This window comes from Myotis daubentonii, chromosome 1 (genome assembly GCF_963259705.1).
Source record: "Myotis daubentonii chromosome 1, mMyoDau2.1, whole genome shotgun sequence".
Classification (NCBI taxonomy): Eukaryota; Metazoa; Chordata; class Mammalia; order Chiroptera; family Vespertilionidae; genus Myotis; species Myotis daubentonii.
Genome location: NC_081840.1, coordinates 207,381,103 through 207,400,705, shown reverse-complemented (window position 1 = coordinate 207,400,705; position 19,603 = coordinate 207,381,103). Strand labels below are relative to the sequence as shown.

The 19,603-nt window shown below is 46.1% G+C and overlaps 1 protein-coding gene across 2 annotated transcripts in view; it reads right to left on the bottom strand.

Annotated features, from left to right (window-relative positions):
- The window catches only part of BEND4 (BEN domain containing 4), a 39,755-nt gene extending 21,181 nt beyond the window's left edge, over positions 1-18,574 (bottom strand). For both annotated transcript variants that reach the window (XM_059672346.1, XM_059672352.1), the window contains exons 1-2: positions 17,847-18,574; positions 9,252-9,818 (exon numbers count right to left, since the gene is read on the bottom strand). In XM_059672346.1, coding sequence (XP_059528329.1) covers positions 9,252-9,818; positions 17,847-18,306 — 1,027 coding nt within the window. In that variant the 5' untranslated portion in view covers positions 18,307-18,574. The remainder of the gene's footprint in view (positions 1-9,251; positions 9,819-17,846) is intronic.
- Positions 18,575-19,603: the final 1,029 nt, after the last annotated feature.

Below are 19,603 nucleotides of genomic sequence, written 5' to 3'. Positions count from 1 at the left end.
ACCAAAACTGTAGCAGCTTCTGACTAACGGGAAGCGAGGATATGAAGGTACCCAAATGTCCCTACTGCCTGTCCTGATATGGACATTTACCATTTTTTTCCTCCTCTATGCAGTGACATTTTAAAATGTATACTTGACAATTCTGGGAAAAGTATCAACTACCTGGGAGGGAGAAAGCAAAGTAGAAAGATCTTTTGCGTCAATCAAGTCCAAAATGAGAGGAGTCGGTTGCCAATATCAGGTTGCAAATACCTGAGCTACCTAGATGAATGTGCTGCACTCACAACAAAGATGCCCTGGCCTGGGGGGATGATTTACGTCGTCATCAGGGAAAGTTAGTTAAACCCACAGACAGGGTCTTCGAGATAGTCTCAGAGACCCAGCTGGTGTGGCTCAGTGGTTGAGCATCGACCTGTGAACCAGGAGGTCATAGTTCGATTTCCAATCAGAGCACATGGACGGGTTGTGGGCTCAATCCCGGGTAGGGGGCATGCAGGAGGCAGCCGGTCAATGATTCTCTCTCATCATTGATGTTTCCCTCTCTCCCATTCCCACCCTCTCTGAAATCAATAAAAATACATTTTAAAAAAGAAGCTGGTCTAAGAGAATACTAGTATATAACAGTTCACTGACAGAAAGACTGGGGAATTGGTCCAAAGGTAATTGTTGGAGACTATTATTTCCCTCCATGCACTAACTCTGACACTTTTGAACTGTGTGATCCTGGGCAAGCTACTTAACCATAAGCGTCTATAGATGCAAGTGGTGGACCTTTTTAAATTAAATGTAAAATATCGTGACAGTTAACTGGTTAACCTCTCTTAGCCTCTGCTATCTCAGTTATCTCATCTGTAAAACAAGAATATTACACCCGGCCTGGTGGCTCAGTTGGTTGAGCGTCATCCCATACACATAGGAAAAGACTGTGGGCTTCATTCCTAGTCAGGGCACATACCTAGGTTGGGGGTTTGATCCCCGGGAGGCAACAGATTGGTTTTTTTCTCTCTCTCTCTCCCTCTCTCTATAAAAAAAAAATCAATGGAGCCCTGGCCAGTATGTGTTAGTTGGTTGAGAGTCCTCCCATGCACCTAAAGGTTGCTGGTTCGATTCCTGGTCAGGGTACCTGCCCAGGTTGTGCGTGTGGTCCCCAGTTAGGGTGTGTGCTGGAGGCAGGCAATCGAACCATGTTTCTCTCTTACATAGATGTTTCTCTCCCTTCCTCTGTCTAAAATCAATAAAAACATATTTAAACAACAAATCAATGGAAAATATCGAGGATTTAAAAAAAAGGGATATTACTTGCTGCTACATGAATTAACTGAAATGCATGTAAAGCAGAAGGCACCCAGCACATACTGCCTAACGTAAGCTATTGTTATTGCATGAACTGGAGCCTAGTGCATTCCCCAGAGGGGCCACTTACTCGACTCTGCTGACTTGGCTGCTGTCTAGTCTGAGTGACAACTGTGAGGTACGGCTCTTCCAAGGAGCTGCTGCAATTCTCTTTTTGCCTGTCCTAAGGGCACTTGGGTTTCAAGGGCCTGATTTTCATTGCAGATTATTGTGTTAAAATCTCGATCAGAGTTTCTCTTCTCATTCCTCAAGCGTTATGTAAGCTACCTTGCTCTATAATTGTTTGTAAATCTCAAAACTCGATCTCAAAATACACCACATGCAATTCCACAGGGACACCGACATCCTTCACGACCTCCGACGACCAGGCCGTCTGCACTGGGAACATCTCCGAGCGTCCTATTCACATCGTCGCTGTAAAGTATGAGCTCCTGAACTGTAAATAGCTAGAAATAAGCAATGAGCTTTAAGCATTACTCAGCCAACAGATGCATGGTTATGCTTTTGATAATGACAACGTTCTGTGTAATCTAATTGACGTGTGGATGCTACATGCCTGACACTGGGCCAGAGAGTAGGGATACAAAGGTGACTTGTCTCTGTCCTCAAGGACCTTAATGGCCTACCTCTCCCGTTTCAGGCCATCAGGAGAGAGACATATACAAAAAGTAAGACCTTCCCCTGATACGGACTTTAACAGAAATAGGCTTGATGGGAAGTGGTTGATTTTGCCTGGGAACCGTGGGAGAGGTTTGTTAAAGAGGAGTGTCCCCTGAACCGAACACTGAAAGGTGAGGTGGAGTTTCTCAAGTGGGAAAAAGGACGCTGTGTTCTTAGAAGGGATAGCAGGCATAAGGGGAGACCAGAGGCAGAAAGTGTATGGCTCCTCAGGAATGGCACTGTCCAGTGGGGCTGGGACACTTGGTGTATGGCGGGAAGTGAGATTCAAGTCTACAGAGACAGGCAGGGAAAGCCCAGGCAGCAGGGATTGCGCGTGCCGCCCCGAGGGTGCTGGGCTTGATTCCATGGACGTGTGAAGCCTTCAGAGGCTTTTCAGCAGTGGCAGAGCCTGGCGTCTGGGAGAGGAGCTGAGTGGCGACTGCAGCAGCCCGTGCTGTGAGATAAGCCCTGATGAAAGCAGAGGGTGAGAGGAGGGAGCCACTGATGGGTATGTCTGAGATGGAATCCACAGGAGAAGAGGCTGAGAACAGCGGAGAGAGATGCTGTACGGATAGATCTGAGGTTTCTCACCTGGGGAACTAACTGAACGGTGCCTCTTTACAAGGTAAGAATACCACTTATAATCTAAGAAAACCACTTAAGACAGGGGTCCTCAAACTACGGCTCGCGGGCCACATGCAAATACAAATATTGTATTTGTTCCCGTTTTGTTTTTTTTACTTCAAAATAAGATATGTGCAGTGTGCATAGGAATTTGTTCATAGTTGTTTTTTTTTTTAAACTATAGTCCGGCCGTCCAACGGTCTGAGGGACAGTGAACTGGCCCCCTGTTAAAAAAGTTTGAGGACCCCTGACTTAAGATTTCTGTCTTACTAGGCAAGTTTCCCTCTCTGGTTCTTAAAGTCACCATTTACTGAGTGCCTCCTGGGAGACCTAGTTGCTACTTAATGAATACAATACTTCCAACCTTCCTATAGTGTTATTCACCTCACTTTACAGAAAGAGGAATCTGCGGCTCAGAACCATTAAGTGATTTGCCGGAAATCACAGCCTGCAAATAGCAGGAGCAGAAATCCAAACTCTGGTTTGACTTGAAATCCATTCTCTTCACCTCACGTTGTTCTGTGTCCTTCAATCTCACCTGCGGCTGTAACAAGAGTTGTGATGACTTTTACCAAACTCTAAGTAAAAAAACTTGATTCTCTGTTCATACCATTTGCTCTAACTTTTAAAAAAATACGTTTTTAATGATTTAAGAGAGGAAGGGAGAAGTGAGGGAGAGATAGAAGCATCAATGATGAGAGAATCATTGATCAGCTGCCTCCTGCATGCCCAACACTGGGGATAGAGCCTGCAACCTGGGCATGTGCCTAGCCTGGGAATCAAACCATGACCTCCTACTTCATAGGTTGACGCTCAACCACTGAGCCACACTGGCTAGCCTCTAATTTTTTTTTACAATGAAAAATTTACATGTATTCATTGTCTCCCCCCCCCCCCCCAACACACACACATTAAATATGATCACAGTGTGTTTCTCGGGCCCAGAAGTCTGCCCGAGCATTCTTCCGCAAGCACTTCTGGGCACATGTGAGTTTGCAGCGCGGTGTGAGCAGTGGAGGTACTGGCGAATCCACACTGCATTAACTCCAAGGGCTTTTTATTCTGGCAAAACTCCTATTACCACACAGCTGACATGGATTTACTTTTAAGAATCTTACTTAGAAAATGACAGCTGTGGACTACTAGGATCAGAACTGCGCAATCCAAGGTTCGTTCTCCAGTTTGTAGCAGGCGATCCCCTTTATTTGCGGCTTCTGTATTTGCAAATTTGCCTGCTCTCTAATGGTCAAATCAACACTAAAGGGGCTCATGTGGTTGTTTGCAGGTCATTGGAAAGTCTGAGCCACCCACGCACACATTCCCAGCTGAGGCCGAGCAAGATAACGCTTATTTCAGCTCTCACACTACAAACAAGTGTCCTTTTCACGGTCTCTTCGATGCCACATGATGCACATTTTTGCGCTTACTGTTGGTGATTGCGCAGTTTAAAATGTGCTCCAACGCACAGCTGAGTGCCGTCTAGTGTTGCCAAGTGCAAGAAGGCTGTGCTGTGCCTTACGGAGATGATCTATGTCAGATCAGTTTCATTCAGGCACGAGTTATAGTGCTGCTGGCTGTGAGTTCGATGTTAATCAGTCAACACTATATATTAAGTAAGGTCTCTCTAAACAAAAACAAACATAGAATAAGGTATTACCCGGCTGATAAAAATGCTGTGACCAAAGGCTCACAGGAACCTAGCTCTGCATTTCCCCTAGGATAGTGGTCGGCAAACTCATTAGTCAACAGAGCCAAATATCAACAGTACGACGACTGAAATTTCTTTTGAGAGCCAAATTTTTTAAACTTAAACTATATAGGTAGGCACATTGTTATTAACTTAATTAGAGTACTCCTAAGGCTTAGGAAGAGCCACACTCAAGGGGCCAAAGAGCTGCATGTGGCTCGCGAGCCGCAGTTTGCTGACTACGGCCCTAGGACAGTGGTTGGCAAACTGCGGCCCCTTGAGTGTGGCTCTTCCACAAAATACCACGTGCGGGCACGCACGTACAGTGCGACTGAAACTTCGTGGCTACACTCAAGGGGCCAAAGAGCCGCATGTGGCTCGCAAGCCACAGTTTGCCAACCACTTCCCTAGGAGCAAAGGTTCAGTGTTCAGTGCCCACAGCAACTTTAGAGAAGATAACTACCATGAAAATGAGATCGACTGTTTTGAGGGTGGAAGCTGCTAATAAACTAGATCTGGAGCAGGGGCCTGGAGTACATTCCCAGGTCTGCACAGAGATCACCTGTCCAGGTTTCAACACCTCTGTCTGTGAATTGGAAATACTGGAGTTACGAGGATAAACTGAGATGATATTAAGTGTACTTTTTAAAAAGTAGAAAGTTCTTTAAAAATATCAACAAGTATTTCTGTCCTATAATGTATCATAATAATTTTACTTAGGAAATTATTTTTAAATGACCATATCTTATGGTTCTAACACCTGTATTTTCATATTTTAAAATCTCTGAACTTGGTGTTCGAAGATAATTATAATCTATTGCAGAGTTTTCATTCTTTCTTAGTGGAACACAAAGTATTGGTGTGCCTTACATTCACCGGGGTCTTAATTTACATGAAATAATGATATATCCATCCTCTCTTATGACTTTTTGTCACCTAGTGCTGATGGTAAGCTTTTTAAACAAATGTCAGTACTCTAAGCTGACGCCCTCTCCACGAAAGGTTTCCCCAGCATTTTCCTTCCTTTATTATTTATTTATTTTTTAATCCTCACCCAAGGATATTTTTCCATTGATTTTTAGAGAGAGTGAAAGTGAGAGGGTAAGACAGAGAAATATTCATGTAAGAGAAACAATTCAATTGGTGCCTCCTGCACGAGTCCTATCGAAGGCCCGGGCCGGGGAGGAACCTGCAACCAAGGTATGTGCCCTTTACCAGAATTGAACCCAGGACCTTTGGTCCACAGGCTGATGCTCTATTCATTGAGCCAAACTGGCTAGGGCCCATTTTCCTTCCTTTAATAACCTCGCAGCTCTTTCTATTCCTGATCCAAACATCTTTTCCTTTTGTGCCTTTTTTTCTTTTAACCTGTTTTCACTTTACTTTAAAAAATTTAAACTTTTAAACAGACTGTCTAATTTCTAGTGTGATCATCTAACACAGAAGAAAATGTGCTAATGCGTCTTTGGGATAAAATATTTAATTGCCTACATGTGCAAGTTAACTTTGGAAAGTAAGTTAGCGAGTATTGCCCAGAGCCCTTTGCTTGCAGGTAGCTGATAATCAGTAAGACTTTGTTGAATGTTTCACAAATAATACAGTAACACAGACCCTCTCAAGTGGTGCTGGAAAGAACACCTCTCCCTGCCTTTCCTTTTAGTAAGATCTACCACCTTTCTTTCCCCCTTTCATAGCTACCCAAGCACAATCTTTTCTTCCTGTAAACTAATAGGCTCATGTCTTTTGAATGTTCACATCAAGAATTGCTCTCAGGTACTAATGCTTTATTTCAGGAAAAACAATAAGAACAACAACAACAAAACAAGAATCTCAGTGCTGCTCACCAGCATGACTGTGGGGAGGCAGAGAAGTGGCTGAGGCAAGTGTCTTGGCTCAGACCTAGAGCAGGTGCCCCATCTCCCTGTTAACCTTATTTCCTCTGCTAACTGCGGGATGCTACCATCTCCTTCATAATCATCCATCCTGCTTGGCTGTAACTAGGTTCCACCAGCGGAAAGTCCCAGGTCTTTCCATGCAAATGTACTGGCCTCCAGGACAACAGAGGTCTTCCGGGGCCAGTGGGAAGCTGACACTGATTAGAGAAAATCGATCGCACATCACACTGGAAAGTTACTACTTGCAAAATACTCTTGATACATGCAAACCCAGAGTGCTACTTGCTGCACTTTTCTTCAAGTGGGTATCTAAAAATAACAGATTCCCCCCTCAAAACAGATAGCTAATGAAGTGAAAAGTGGATTCTTGGGTGATCACCAGTCCGGTTGGTTGTTTAGCCAAAACAGAAGTTGGAGATGAAGGCAAGAGGGCAATAATGCCCCTTTTTGAGTTGAGTTTTCAGCTCCAAGTGACACATTCAACCTGATGCCCAACGCTAAGGTGTCCCCAGGTAGTGAGGACATGTATAAAGTGATCACAAATAAATTATTTCCTGCGCTTTATAGTAATTTTTTTCTATCCATAATAGTCAAACTGATTTTCATCTTTATAGCTGGGTTTCAGTATAGATTATTAATGCAACCATTCTTCTCCGTGTAAAATGTCTATTGGTTCAAGTTCAAGGTTATCAACAGGGCTGAAATGCTTACAGTAATAGTAATTAGCTAATAGCAACCTGTGTTATTCAATGTCTGAGCGTCAAGAGGGGGTCAAGAAATTGCAGCATTTCTGTCTTCCCGGGAAGTAGACAAGGACAGTGATTAGTGGCAGGTCTGTGATGCGTTATCCCCAACATAGACATTTCATCTGGGACAGATTCAGGAAATGAGAGGTGGGCTGAAACCCCCTATTTGCATAGAACTTACCAAGGACAGATGGTTTGCCAAATATTTAGGATTAGGAATTAGGCAATAATACCCCGGACATTTATGTCACCTGTCCTTGCACTCTAGAACTCTTACCCACAGTTCTGAATAGCTGATTTAAGTATCACAATTGGTTGGTCTTGATTTTCTCCCTCAATGAAAGAGAAGGAGTGGGGAGTAAAATGGGAAATACCGCTTTGGGGGTAAAATCCCATAGTTAATCGACCATCATTTATGGAACTGTGAAAGTTGTAAAATCCCACAATGTGTTAGCTGCACCCGTATCTCTCTGACTTGGAAGTGCTCTGGTTCCATTATAGTTTTGCAGGTTCTACCCAGTCTCTCTCCTGCAGTCAGTGCCAACCTGGTGGAATGCGTGGCAACCTGGCAGAAGACACCGTGACTCTGTATCTAACCCCAAGGCTCAAACACAAAAGAGGGAATGGATTTACTTTACCTCTTGATTCCCTCCCATAAAATTACTGTATTAAATCTAATTCCAAAATATTCTGAACCAAACCTTAGGTCTACTTGGAAAATTCTTTTAAATAAAAAGAAAGGAAATAAATTTCTGATTTGGCAATTCTTCACACTTGTTTTTGCTTCCCACGTGTACTAATAAACAAGTGGGTGACTTCTTTCAACATGCCCTTTCTAGATTCAGCCGCCTAATTGAGTGGCACAAAGACACCGAGTTAGGAAAAAAAGTGACTTCTGTTTCTATTTATGTATCAGCTTTCAAAAATTTAAACGTAGCTCTGGTTGGGTGGCTCCATTGTCCTGTACCACTAACAGGTTGCAGGTTTGATCCCTTACCCAGGTTGTGGGTTCCATCCCAGACGGGGTGTATATGGGGAGCAACCATCAATGTTTTTATCTCACATCAATGTTTCTCTCTCCCTGCCCCCTCTAAAACAACCAATAAAACATATCCTCAAGTGAGGATTTTAAAAGATTTAAGTTTATTATGTATGCTTTATTTTGAACATAACGTATTAGTATAGTAGAACATGTACTATTTAATTAACCAATAAATGTGTACATTGGTGCTCAAAATTTTTTATCAATGGCTGTGTAATTAAAGAGGTTTGAAGATACTGCTCTAGCTAATAATCTTAACATCTTTTAAGAAAACATATATATATACATTCTTTTTTTTTAGGGAGAGAGGGGAGAGGAGAGAGAGGGGAGAGAAACAACTGGTTGCCTCCCATATGCACCCTGACTGAAGGCACCCTGACGGAGAATTAAACCAGCAACCTTTGGGTGCACAGGACAACACTCCAACCAACTGAGCCACACTGGCCAGGGCTTAATATCTTTTGTCGGCCACAGACATGCAGGCATGAATTCAGATACATAAGCACAATCAGTACCTTGCCATAAAGATGACTTTTACTTTTCTGCAAATCTAGTGTCTCTAAGAGACAGAAAATGCCTCATATTTTGCCAGGGGCACAAATAGTTTGGGATCAGCCTAATTACTGGTCTGTCTTCGATCTATTCCTTTTAGTTTACAGCTGCTTATTAACTGTACGAAGGAGTTTGCATGCTAAAAGGACACCCTGCCTGTTGAAACTTAACAGGAAAGGTGAGAAACTAATGGACTAGAAGAGTTCATCTGTTCATTACTACTCGAGCCCTGTCCCTCTGAAGGTATCATTTCATTTTAATTTCTATCTCTGATTAATCAAACACATATATCAATGTCTGTAAAAATACAAAAGGCGTTTTAAAGGAACAGGGTCATTTTTTTAAGGAAACTCAGGCTCACAGTACTTGGCCTATTCTGATCTCACTATACCACACTTAGGGATCACTTTTATATCAACAGAGGCATCTTTCAATGTGACTATGGCCTTCAGGCCTATACCCAAAAATTATGTTGCTTACACAGACAGGACAAGGCTAGTGGCTCATCCTGAAGTTTCTGTTTGGCACAGGCAGGCTTAAGGGTACCCTGTGCATACCTGTTTTTCCAACTCTTCTACATCGCTGGCCAAAAACAAACAAATAAGCAACATATACATGCATGTATACACACACAGATGAGACAATGGAAAGAAGGAAGCTGCAGTTGTCCTGTAAGTAACATGACAAGGTACCTGGGATGCTCTCTAATTTCCTTCTGAGCTCTTCATTTTCTTGTTGCAGTGAAATGACCTCGTGCTCCAGCTCTTGGCATCTGGGACAGTAGCCTTCCTCCTCCTCCTCCTCTTCGTCTTCGGGCAGCGTAGAAGACGATGGGTGACCATGGGATTCAGACGTTGCCGGGGAGGTCCAGCCTCCGAGTGTATGCACGGGGGAGGTTGACAGAGGGTCCACGTCGGTCAGGTGGCTGTACTCGCTGACCGATGAGGTGTTTGGAGTTGGAAAGCTTCCCGAGAGCAGGTAATTTTGTAGGGAGTCAGTGAAAACTCTCAAAAAGGCAGAAGTTTGTTGTTTCCTTTGCATATATTGCATCTCTATGTCTACATTGTCTGAAGTCTGACTGTGGACCCCTTTCCCCACGTGACACGGGTCCTGTCTTTCAGTGTAACTTGAACCCTCCTGCTTGACGTAAGAAATCATGGACTGAGAATGGTTGGAGTCCAGAAGTTTGCCTCCACAATTGAGGAGGCTAAGAACTCGGCTGCACTGCTGGGCAAAGGCATCCAAGATCATGCGACTCTCTGAAACACAGGAAAAGGCACATTAGAGACCAGCAGCCAAAGACAAGAGATAAGCCAAGTCCCCAATTTTGAGTTTAACATTAAAAAATGTTAGAAATATGCATTTCTACCATCGCATATCAAGGTGGCATGGAGAATGCACTTTTAACAAGATGCGCAGCTTCCTGCTGCTCTGGCTGGTAGGGTGCCTGATGAGTTGTCCCCAGCGCCTTCCTCTGGACTGTGTGGCTTTGGTCCCCGAAGAGAGATTCCCCTCCCTGTGGCATTAACTGGCCTGCACAGGTCTGAACTCGCACCTATGGCTTCATTAATGTCGTTACTCTAATGAATCGAGCCAGCCACTGCAGACTCGATTTCTCATTGATAGGAGGGCTTAGAGCAATCATTACTTCTATTTCTGGAGTGCCCTCTCGCCCTTGCTATTAATCAGCTGGTACAATCCCTGCCGAGAGTACGTTGCTCCCAGATACAAATGGAGAAGAAAGATAAGTCTTTTTGAAGAGCTCACTAGACATCTAAGATAAAACAAAGAGTGGGCCCATCAGGCACACCATGAGGAGCCCCAGAGCAACACTGTCCGTGCTATCCAGTATCTGTGCCCACTACTCCTTCTTTTCATTTATCTGCCAACCCGGATTTCTCGTCAAGGCCAACGTTTAGGCTGATCTCTGTCAGCGTCATCTGAAAAGCAGCAGTGCCTCTTCTGTCAGGGTGCCACACCTCCCAAAATGGCATGAGAATGCCAGTTCACATACACGAATTCTAAAGCATATTAACTGTTCATCGGCGAAAGCAAAGAGCAAAGAGAAAGCAATCAATGCCCTGAAAAAAACAAAGGGAAAAAAAACCCCTGAAACGGTGGAAATGTGACTTAATATTGTCAGTCTAAACGCCTGGAAAATTCATCCTAAATATGAATGTCACAAGGTAGAGTCCCTTCTTTCCTGACCACCACCCAGCATGGATGAGCTACTTTTAAGGAGAGGGAGAGAGAGAGAGAGAGAGAGTGAGAGAGAGAGAGAGAGAGAGAGAGAGAGAGAGAGAAACAGACACACGTTTTAGGGCCTACGGAGTGGTATGAGGAAGCCTCTCCCTCCCAGACCCCCACTCCCGAATAATGGCAACCAACAAAATATTGTAGATTTTTGGTGTCAATAACTGCTGTTTATGATAGTGTGTAACCAGCTACTTGCTGTCTCTGAAAATGTTGACTAGCTATATTTTTCCCCTGAAAACAAACAAGTAAACAAAACCCCCACAACTTTTAAAATGAAAAATGGTGAGATCCTCCAGGGCTTCTATGGGAACAAGGAACCATAAGAGTTGTGATTAGAAATTGATTTCTCCAGAAATCCAAGATATATGACCAATGAAACCACCCTTCGGAAACCTCCATGCTCCACTTTGCTTTTTTCTTTAAATTTTATTTATTTATTTATTTATTTATTTATTTATTTATTTATTTATTTATTGTTAATCCTCACCTGGGGATATTTTCCACTGATTTCGTTTTCAGAGAGTGGAAGGGAGGGGGAGAGACAGAGAGAGAAACTTTGATGTGAGAGAGACTCATCCATCCATTGAACTGGTTGCCTCCGCACGTGCCCTGACCAGGGCCGGGGATCGAACCTGCAACCAGGTACATGCCCTTGCCGGAATCAAACCCAGGACCCTCCAGTCCACAGGCTGATGCTCTATCCACTGAGCCAAACCAGCTAGGGTGCTTTTTCTTACTATTCTTTCCTGAAGTAATTAAGGTACTGGGAGAATTGGAGGGGGGGGGGGTGTCCACGTCTCCTATTTCAATATACCTGGCATACAGGAAGCACCCCTCATATCTCCCAAATCCATACAATGCTACCGTTCCCAGATCCCCCTGAAACACTCAGAAGTCAGCACACAGAGGCCGGCGCTCTTAGGTTCAGGAGAGGAAGAGAGACTACTTTCCATGAGCACAGTGGGGGATGGAGTGCACTGGGGTCGGAGGGCCGGCATGGTACCTCAAGAAACATCTACTGAATGCATGAGGGACTCCTGTATACAAACAGAGGATCTCAGTTCATAGCAGTTTCAGCTTTACTTGGGTGGGGGTGGCAAGACCCCTCCCTCTAAGCAGGCTGGGAGGCCACAGTATTTTCTTCTTGGCTTGGTGCTTCCGCACTCTTAGGAGTAGTACTGCCCTGGACACGGGCAGGAGGGCCCTGCCTAGATCCTCCCCCTCTAGCCCACACTCTCCCCACAGCGAGGAATGGAATTCCCTGGTCAAACTGCTCCAAGGGCTGGTCTCCTCCCTGAGCCATCTTCCCAAAGACAGACCATGGCGCCAGAGCTTGGAAGTTTGAACTGGGGCAGCCATACGTGTGTGCATAGGAGGTCCCTGCTACAGGAAGATGACGCTGGGGGTGGCAACAGAAGGCCACGGGCTGGCTGAAAGTCAAACGTGGTCATGAGGATGGTGTCTTTGCCAGGGTAGGCAGATAGAACATACTTTTGTTTGTTAGCTTGAGTAGGTCTTTTAATTATTTAGATCTATGATATGTGGGCTTGCATTTGTACCCCTGTCCTGAATCCCACAAATAATAGACAAAGGTCTGTTGTTTTACACCATTAGTTTGAGGGCTAAAGAAGGAACCAGAGGCCAGGCATAGTTTCAAGCCAGAATGGATTGATGGGCTGGGAACTTGGCTGAAGAAGCTACCAAGGTGGTCTGTTTCCTGCCTTGGAGAAAAAGGGACATAGACATGGCAAGCATCTCCACACACCAACCACTGGAATGGACGGGGCGCTGCCCCCTGCCAGGTGGAGTGAAGAATTGAGCCCATAATTTAAATAAAAACTTAATGGGGGAAAGACCTCAAATATTTGGGTATCATTTCTTCACTACGACCAAAAACAAGAGAGTAAACAGCTGAACCATTTAACTGGGGTGGGTTAAGATGTTGCCTCTTCATTTCTTTACTTGCGGGTTTTTGTTCTTTTATTAGTAAAATCAAAGGATGATATTGATTGGGAATTTTCAATTCTAGCACACTAGCAGTTTTCATTCATTTTAATCCTATAATCCCATTCTAGACCTGAAGTTGTATTTACTGTTTGCATTTTAATCAGCGTAGTCCCAACTGATTTACAGCCTATACACTGTTAACATAACCTTGATGAAAGGAACAAAATATGAAAGGGAAGGCTAAAATAGAATTGTCCAGAAAAAAACTGCTCAATGTATTTGTTCACTATCCTAAATAAGACTCAGTAGTTTTAATCATATTGATAAATCACACTAGGGTAAAGATTTAAGGGAAAAGAATCTGACTTAGGGACACGTATGATTTGTTTTCTTAACTGAAGGATAAACTCGTAATATGCTGAAAAAGAAATCATTATGTAACACCCTACATTATGAAGATAATGTATTAAAGTGCACTCAGAATATCAGAGAATAGCTACCATAAATAAGTTTTTGCCTGCAGTTTTTTTTAAATGCTGCATTCTCAGACTTGACATATGCAAAAACAGCAACTATAAGTGTTAAAATGGAATTTCTCCTCTTTTCAGTATGTTAAAATATTTGAATAGTTTTAATATCAATACATTGAAGAGTGTGATGAAAAATATTACTATTACACTTGGTAGAAAACAGTAAATCTTTCCACTTAATACATTCTGCAGCCAGCAATACTTCAGCTTTCCAGACAGAATATAATTAGAAATGCAAGTGTTGTGCTATGCCCGTTATCGCTAAGAAATGGAGAAAAGTTGTTTTCATATGCACGCATTTGAATGGCCACTGATCCATGATTCTTAATTGTGCAGAGTGTGAACGTGTATTTTGAATTTTTAAACTGTTTTTCCCCTCTAGTCACAGAATGCTCCACTCAGATGATGGCCGAGAAGTACAAAGTCATCAGTTTACAAAGGGACTTTAAAACTACTTATTTTATCCCTAACTTCTCTGATAGACACATAAAATGTTAGTCACAAACCACCCTACAATGACCACTTCTGTCTAACTTATTTTGCTTTACTGTGCAGACTGTTGGGAGATATCAGGGGGCAAATTGCACCTAATCTGATTCCAGAATCTCAACCCATGGTTATTTTTTTAATTAAAAATTTTCATTTCTAGAAATTTTTCTGAATTTAAGTGGTTTAATCCATCTTAAATCTGTAAGTGAATAAGACAGATAGGAAGTCAGCAATCAAACACAGGGTCCCTACTTTAATGTGCTTCTTTGTAAGCAAAGCCTTGGGTGGAATTTGTCCATCACAGCATATCCCCAAGAGTATTCTGTTTCTATGAAGGAGATCACAGTAGTTGAGATTAGTGGTAACCTTTTGATTTTAGCCCAGCCAAGGGTGAAATCTATTAATATTAAAAATGCAGAAGCCAAAAAAAAAATTTTTGTGACTTACTATTATGTATTTATATAGTATATCTACCCAAAGGATTTCCAGCTAGTTCAAAATAGATTAATTTCCTTAAAACAGTAATATACCTTCTTTTTAAGAAAAGACGTCATGGCATAGAAAGTTAGAAAATGAAAGCCTCTTTGGAAGCATCACCCTTGTCTTAAATCAATGAACTATGTCTTTTTAAAAAAATGTCACCCTATTTTTTTTCCGTAATGGCAAACATCAACACAGCAAAACAGGATGCAATTTTTCTAAATAAATAAATCAATGATGTGTCAAAAATTAACAGATGAGTTAATATACTTGGTGCTATCAAAACCAGATGGTGCTCCCTAATACTCATCCTGCTCAGTCAATCCCTGAATATTTTCTGGACCATCGGTATATAAAATAGGATGCTGCTATTTGTGATGGCAAACAAAAGCAATCATGCCTGCCAAGCACATACTATAACAGGCAGCATTTCAGCTCTGCTAGACAGAAAGTAATTAGAATGCTTTTAATGTCCAAAAGAATGATGCTGATAGGCTGCCACAGATGTGTAGATTTATGAATATTTATATGGTGGTTTATAGCTGACACTTTTATCAGTTGAAGAAGATAAAATATCTGCCTGACTCAAAAGCTTGACAGTCAGGTTAATAAAATCTCATTAAAGAGAATGACCTATGCAATTATATAGGATTTATTGTAATTCATTTTTGATTGTACTCTGCTTAAAGATGCAATTTCCCATTTCCTGATGCCAAATTTAGGCTGCATATCAAGATCTACGTGGGTTTTAACTCTAAGCCTCCCGCAGAGGAAAAACATGCTTTTAAAACCATGGTATATTCACCCCTTTTAAGGAAAATTACTAGTACACTCTTCATGATATTTTATAAGAACGTTGAAAAAAATCTATTTTTAATCACATATTTCTCTTCTCAATGGTTTATGGCCCTTAATGACAAACGAGATTCACTTCAAGCCTTTCATCTTCTCACTGCATTTGCTCTGGACACTTATTCCCCTTCTTCTATACTTGACTCATTTAAGCATGTTCTGACTATTTTCAGTTTTCTTTACTAGGTGGTTTGAGAAAATTGCAATAACACTTTTGTTAGGGGGCAACAAATAAATGACCACCCCCACCCCCACTCAGTATGCTTAAATGGTCATCCCTCTGAGCACACATGCTCATTGGTTCAAAGTGGAACCACTAGTTCATCAACGAGCCAATCAGCACTTCAGGTGACTGTCCCTCTGATGGTCACTCACATCACTGTGCCTGTTAGGAGATGGCCTTGTCCATCAGTGACTAATAGGACCACAATTCATGATGTCCAGTACCATGGGCTATTTTTTACCCCCAGACCAAGCACGTGGTATCCTGACCTTCAGTGTTACCAAACTTACCACTCCATGACCTCTCTCTAAAAAAAGAAGAAGAAGAAGAAAGAAAGAGAAAAAAGAAGCCTTGACAATAAAAGAAAGGGGTCATCGACAAGCCCCTTTTCACTTCTTTAGATTCAGTGATGTGATTTCCACCTGGGGACAGAAACAAAGTAGACTAAATAGGTTATTAGAAGAAACACTAAAAGAGAGCATTTAGAACATAATGAGAAAGGCAAAAAAGAAAAAGGAAACTACTTGTGAAAGAAAGCAGCAGGGAAAGTGCCAGAGTAGGAAAGACTATGGGCAAGTGACTACTGCAGAGGAAAGAAGGAAAAAGCAAGGTTAAAATAAAACTATGGGTAAAAGTGGAAATGAGAGGGGGGCAGATTTATTGTGGATAAAAGGAAGTAATAGACTGAAAGCCAGCAACCACTGACAAGAGAAAGCAAGATGAGAGTAAAGACTAAACTGGACCGAAAAAGGAGAGGGGGAAAACCCAAATGAACACGGTGGAACTGAGGTTATGCAAATGAGTTAAGCAAAACACAGAAAACAGGAAAAGGACTCACTTCTGAAAAACAAAATAAAAATATAGAAAGATAAAGCAGGGCTGGGGTTAAAAATGGGCATGAACAAATCAAATCAGGTCCGGGGAGGAAGAATACAAACCTCTTACTGGGGGTAAAACAGAAGAATAAGGGGGAAAATAAAAGTGGGCAAGTAACCTGGAGAATGAATATAAAAACACAACAGAATACTGGGCCAAGAGCAACTGAAACAAACAAACAAAACACAGTGAACAATACGGACACCCACATCAGAACCCCATTCAAAGCAGTCAAACGTCTCCAAATCAGTGAGGTATGCAAAAAAAAAACACAAGTCTTCACTATAACCTGTAATTAGGTTTTCTTGCTCAAAATCCATCCTTCATGTGTCAAAATATTGACAAACAACAGAACACTGGCATCGGCACCTATAACTCATTTAGAGACAATGCTCGTATTTTCATTAGAAATAAAGCCCTGGATTCACGGAGATGCAGAATTTGGGGCAGGGGCCTCTAAAGTGTCATCAAAGGCCTGAGCAGGAACTTTTAGTTCTCACGAGCCAGGAAAACGTGGTTGCCTGTCCTCAGGGAGCAGCGAGGGCCCTGGGACGCAGGCCCCGGGCTATGTGTGCACTGGCCCACCTTCCTTCCGCTGCAGGCAGGAGGGCTGGCCTTTTCCCAGCCCCAGTCCTCCCCACCCCCCGCCCCCCAGGCTCCAGGTGAAGGAGAGGAACCCGGTACCCTGGGGTGCAACCGCACCACGAGGCATTTCTGCAGGCCCTGGCCCAGACGCTCCGGGGCGGGAGACCCCGCGGCGCAGCAGAGTCCTCCCCCGCCCCCACCCCCTCCGGCGGGGAAGCGGGCGGGTGGGGGTTTGTGTGCCAGGGCCGGAGCGCCCCGGCTCTCGGGGCTGGGGCGAGCGGCGGGATGCCTTCCTCCGGGAGGTGGGCCGCGGGGTCGAGCGCCGGGTCCACCTGGTGGCGGGGACGGAGGAGCCCACGGGCTGGGCTGATACTTTGGGGGGCGGGTGGGGAGAGACACAGAAGCGGAGACCACGCGCACACTAGAGCCAGCCGCGCAGACCGCGACACTGAGCGCATCAAAGAGGAGAAAAATAGGACCAGAAGGCAAAGGAGGAGAGAGAGAGACGGAAAAACAAATGGAGAGAGGGGGGTGAAGGGAAGAAGTGGAAGGGAAAACGTCGTGGCGGCGGAGGCTCTCCAGGGAGGGCGTCCCCCAGGTCGCCGGAGCAGCTCGAGAGTGTCGGGGCGCGGCCGCGGCTGTCACCCTGGAGCGTCCGGTCTCCACTCCGCCTGCGGCCTCGGCGCCACGGCTGCCCCCCGCGTCCCCGCCCGGTCCCCGCCGCCGACGGGCCGCCCGGGCATTTCCTGGGCGCCACGCGGGATCCGAGCGGCGGAGCCACCTGTTAAGAGGCGCGCGCCGTCGGAAGCCCGGGACCAGGCGGCGGCCACGCGGCGGAGCCCCCACAACTTGCTGCCCGCGCGGGGAGGCCTCCGGGGTGCGCTCGGACGCCGCGACGCCCAGCTGGGGGCTCATCCCCCAGCCCCCCCGCCCCGCCGGCCAGGCCCGGCGCGCGGGAGGGTGTCCGCCGTCCCCAGCGGCCCCGTCTCCGGTCCCCACCCCGCCCCCCGGCCGGAGCGGGAAGGAAAGTTGCGCGGAAGAGTTGGCACCTGCGCTGAGCTCCAGGCTCGCCCCGTCACTGCCGGCGCTGCTGCTGCCCGCGGCGGCCGCCGGCCCCGAGCCGTACCGGACGACGGCGGCGAAAGACGAAGATGAGGATGCGGCGGGGGCGGCGGGAGTCCGCAGGTGGCCCTGGGAGGCGGCGGAAGGCGATGACGAAGAGGGGGCGGCGGCGGCGGCCGCCCGGCCGGGCCCCGGGGGGTAGGTGCTCTGCGCCGGGAACGGCGGCGGCGGCGGCTCGCTGCTGCTGATGGAGACGGCGGCGCGCGTCGCGAAGGGCGGCGGGGGCGGCCGGACGTGCGGCAGCTCCACCAGGGTGGGTCTCTCGTAGCGCTTGGCCAGCGCCGGTCTCTTGCCGGGGAACGTCTTGAGGACGCTGTAGGGGCTGCGCTGCTTGTAGATTTTGGGGACGCTGGGCCCCTCCTCCGCGGGCTGCATGTCTTCCTCCATGCGGCGCCTCGGGGCCGGTCCCCGGCCGCACGCCCCCTCCCCGCCCCGCGCCGGGCTCCGCGGGTGCCTCCGCCGCCCGTCCGCCGGCGCTGCCCGAGCGCGCGCGTGCGGGAGGGTGTGTGTCTGTGCCGTGGCCGCCGCCGCCGTCACTGCCGCCTGTCGCCAAGCCTGGCATCGCTGAGCCCCCGCGCGGGGGGCTGCCGCCCGAGAGCTGATTGACAGGCCGCCTCGCCAATGCCTGGAGGGAGAAAGGAAGTCAAGAGCAAGTGTTTAGGGTAATAGCTGCTAATGATCATGGGGGAGGGGCGGGGCCTGGCGCCGCCGCCGCCCGCGGGGGGCGCCTTCGACGGGGTGGAGGGGAGGGGGGAGGGGACAGTTGGGACCCCGAGGGCGACCTGGTGGCGGGGAGGTTTCAGCCTCGGAGAGACTTCGGAGTCCCAGGTGGAGAGGCGAGGCTGGGGCTGCTGGCGGCGTCCAGTTTTGGAAAGTAGCTCCTGGCACCCCCTGCACCACCCTAAACTCCTGGCGTTGCACGGCGTGGCTGGTGGTAGTTGGGACGGACGGGGCGGGGTGGCTAGAGTGCGTGTGTGCGTGCGTGCGTGCCTGGGGCAGGTATTACAGCCCGTTCCCAGGGTCGGGAATGAGCCCCCTCCCCCCAGGCTTCAGCGCGTTTAAGGTCTTGACCCAGGTTGCTGCGCGTGGTTTGCACACCCAGGGTTCTGTCCACACCCAGCAAGGGGCCGTGGAGTTCATGCTCATCCTAAGAGTGCGCAGGGCGTTGCATTTTCGCATGATTTCGTTAGTTCTCTGTAGGGGCCCTGAGAGTGCATAGCAGAATCATTTTCCCCATTCTACAGATGGGAAAGCCGAGGCCCTTCAAGGAAAAAGCTCAAAGCCACACAAGTGCAGCTAGATCGTTTGAATGCAAATCCTCACTTCTTTCCATAGCAGGTAGACTCTCTGTGCAATTGAGGGTAAAATATGACCTGACACTTCCCTTTGGGATGGTGATTAGATACTTTCAAAAATGTTATTTGATATACAGGGTGTCGTGTCCCCCCCGCCTCCCCCATGTATACACACTTTAACAGCTGATACTCTCCCTTTTTGAAAATGAAATGTATTTTAATAAAACATTACCTTTATAATTATTCCCAAAGTGTGTGTATACATTTTGGGGGACACCCTATAGATGTATATGTGCTTGTAGGGCCAAGCTGGCCCGAGAGCTCTCACTCTGCATTTCGCAGGCAGTTCCTCTCTGCATCTGGGGCCACCAGGCCACGGTTTCTGGAGG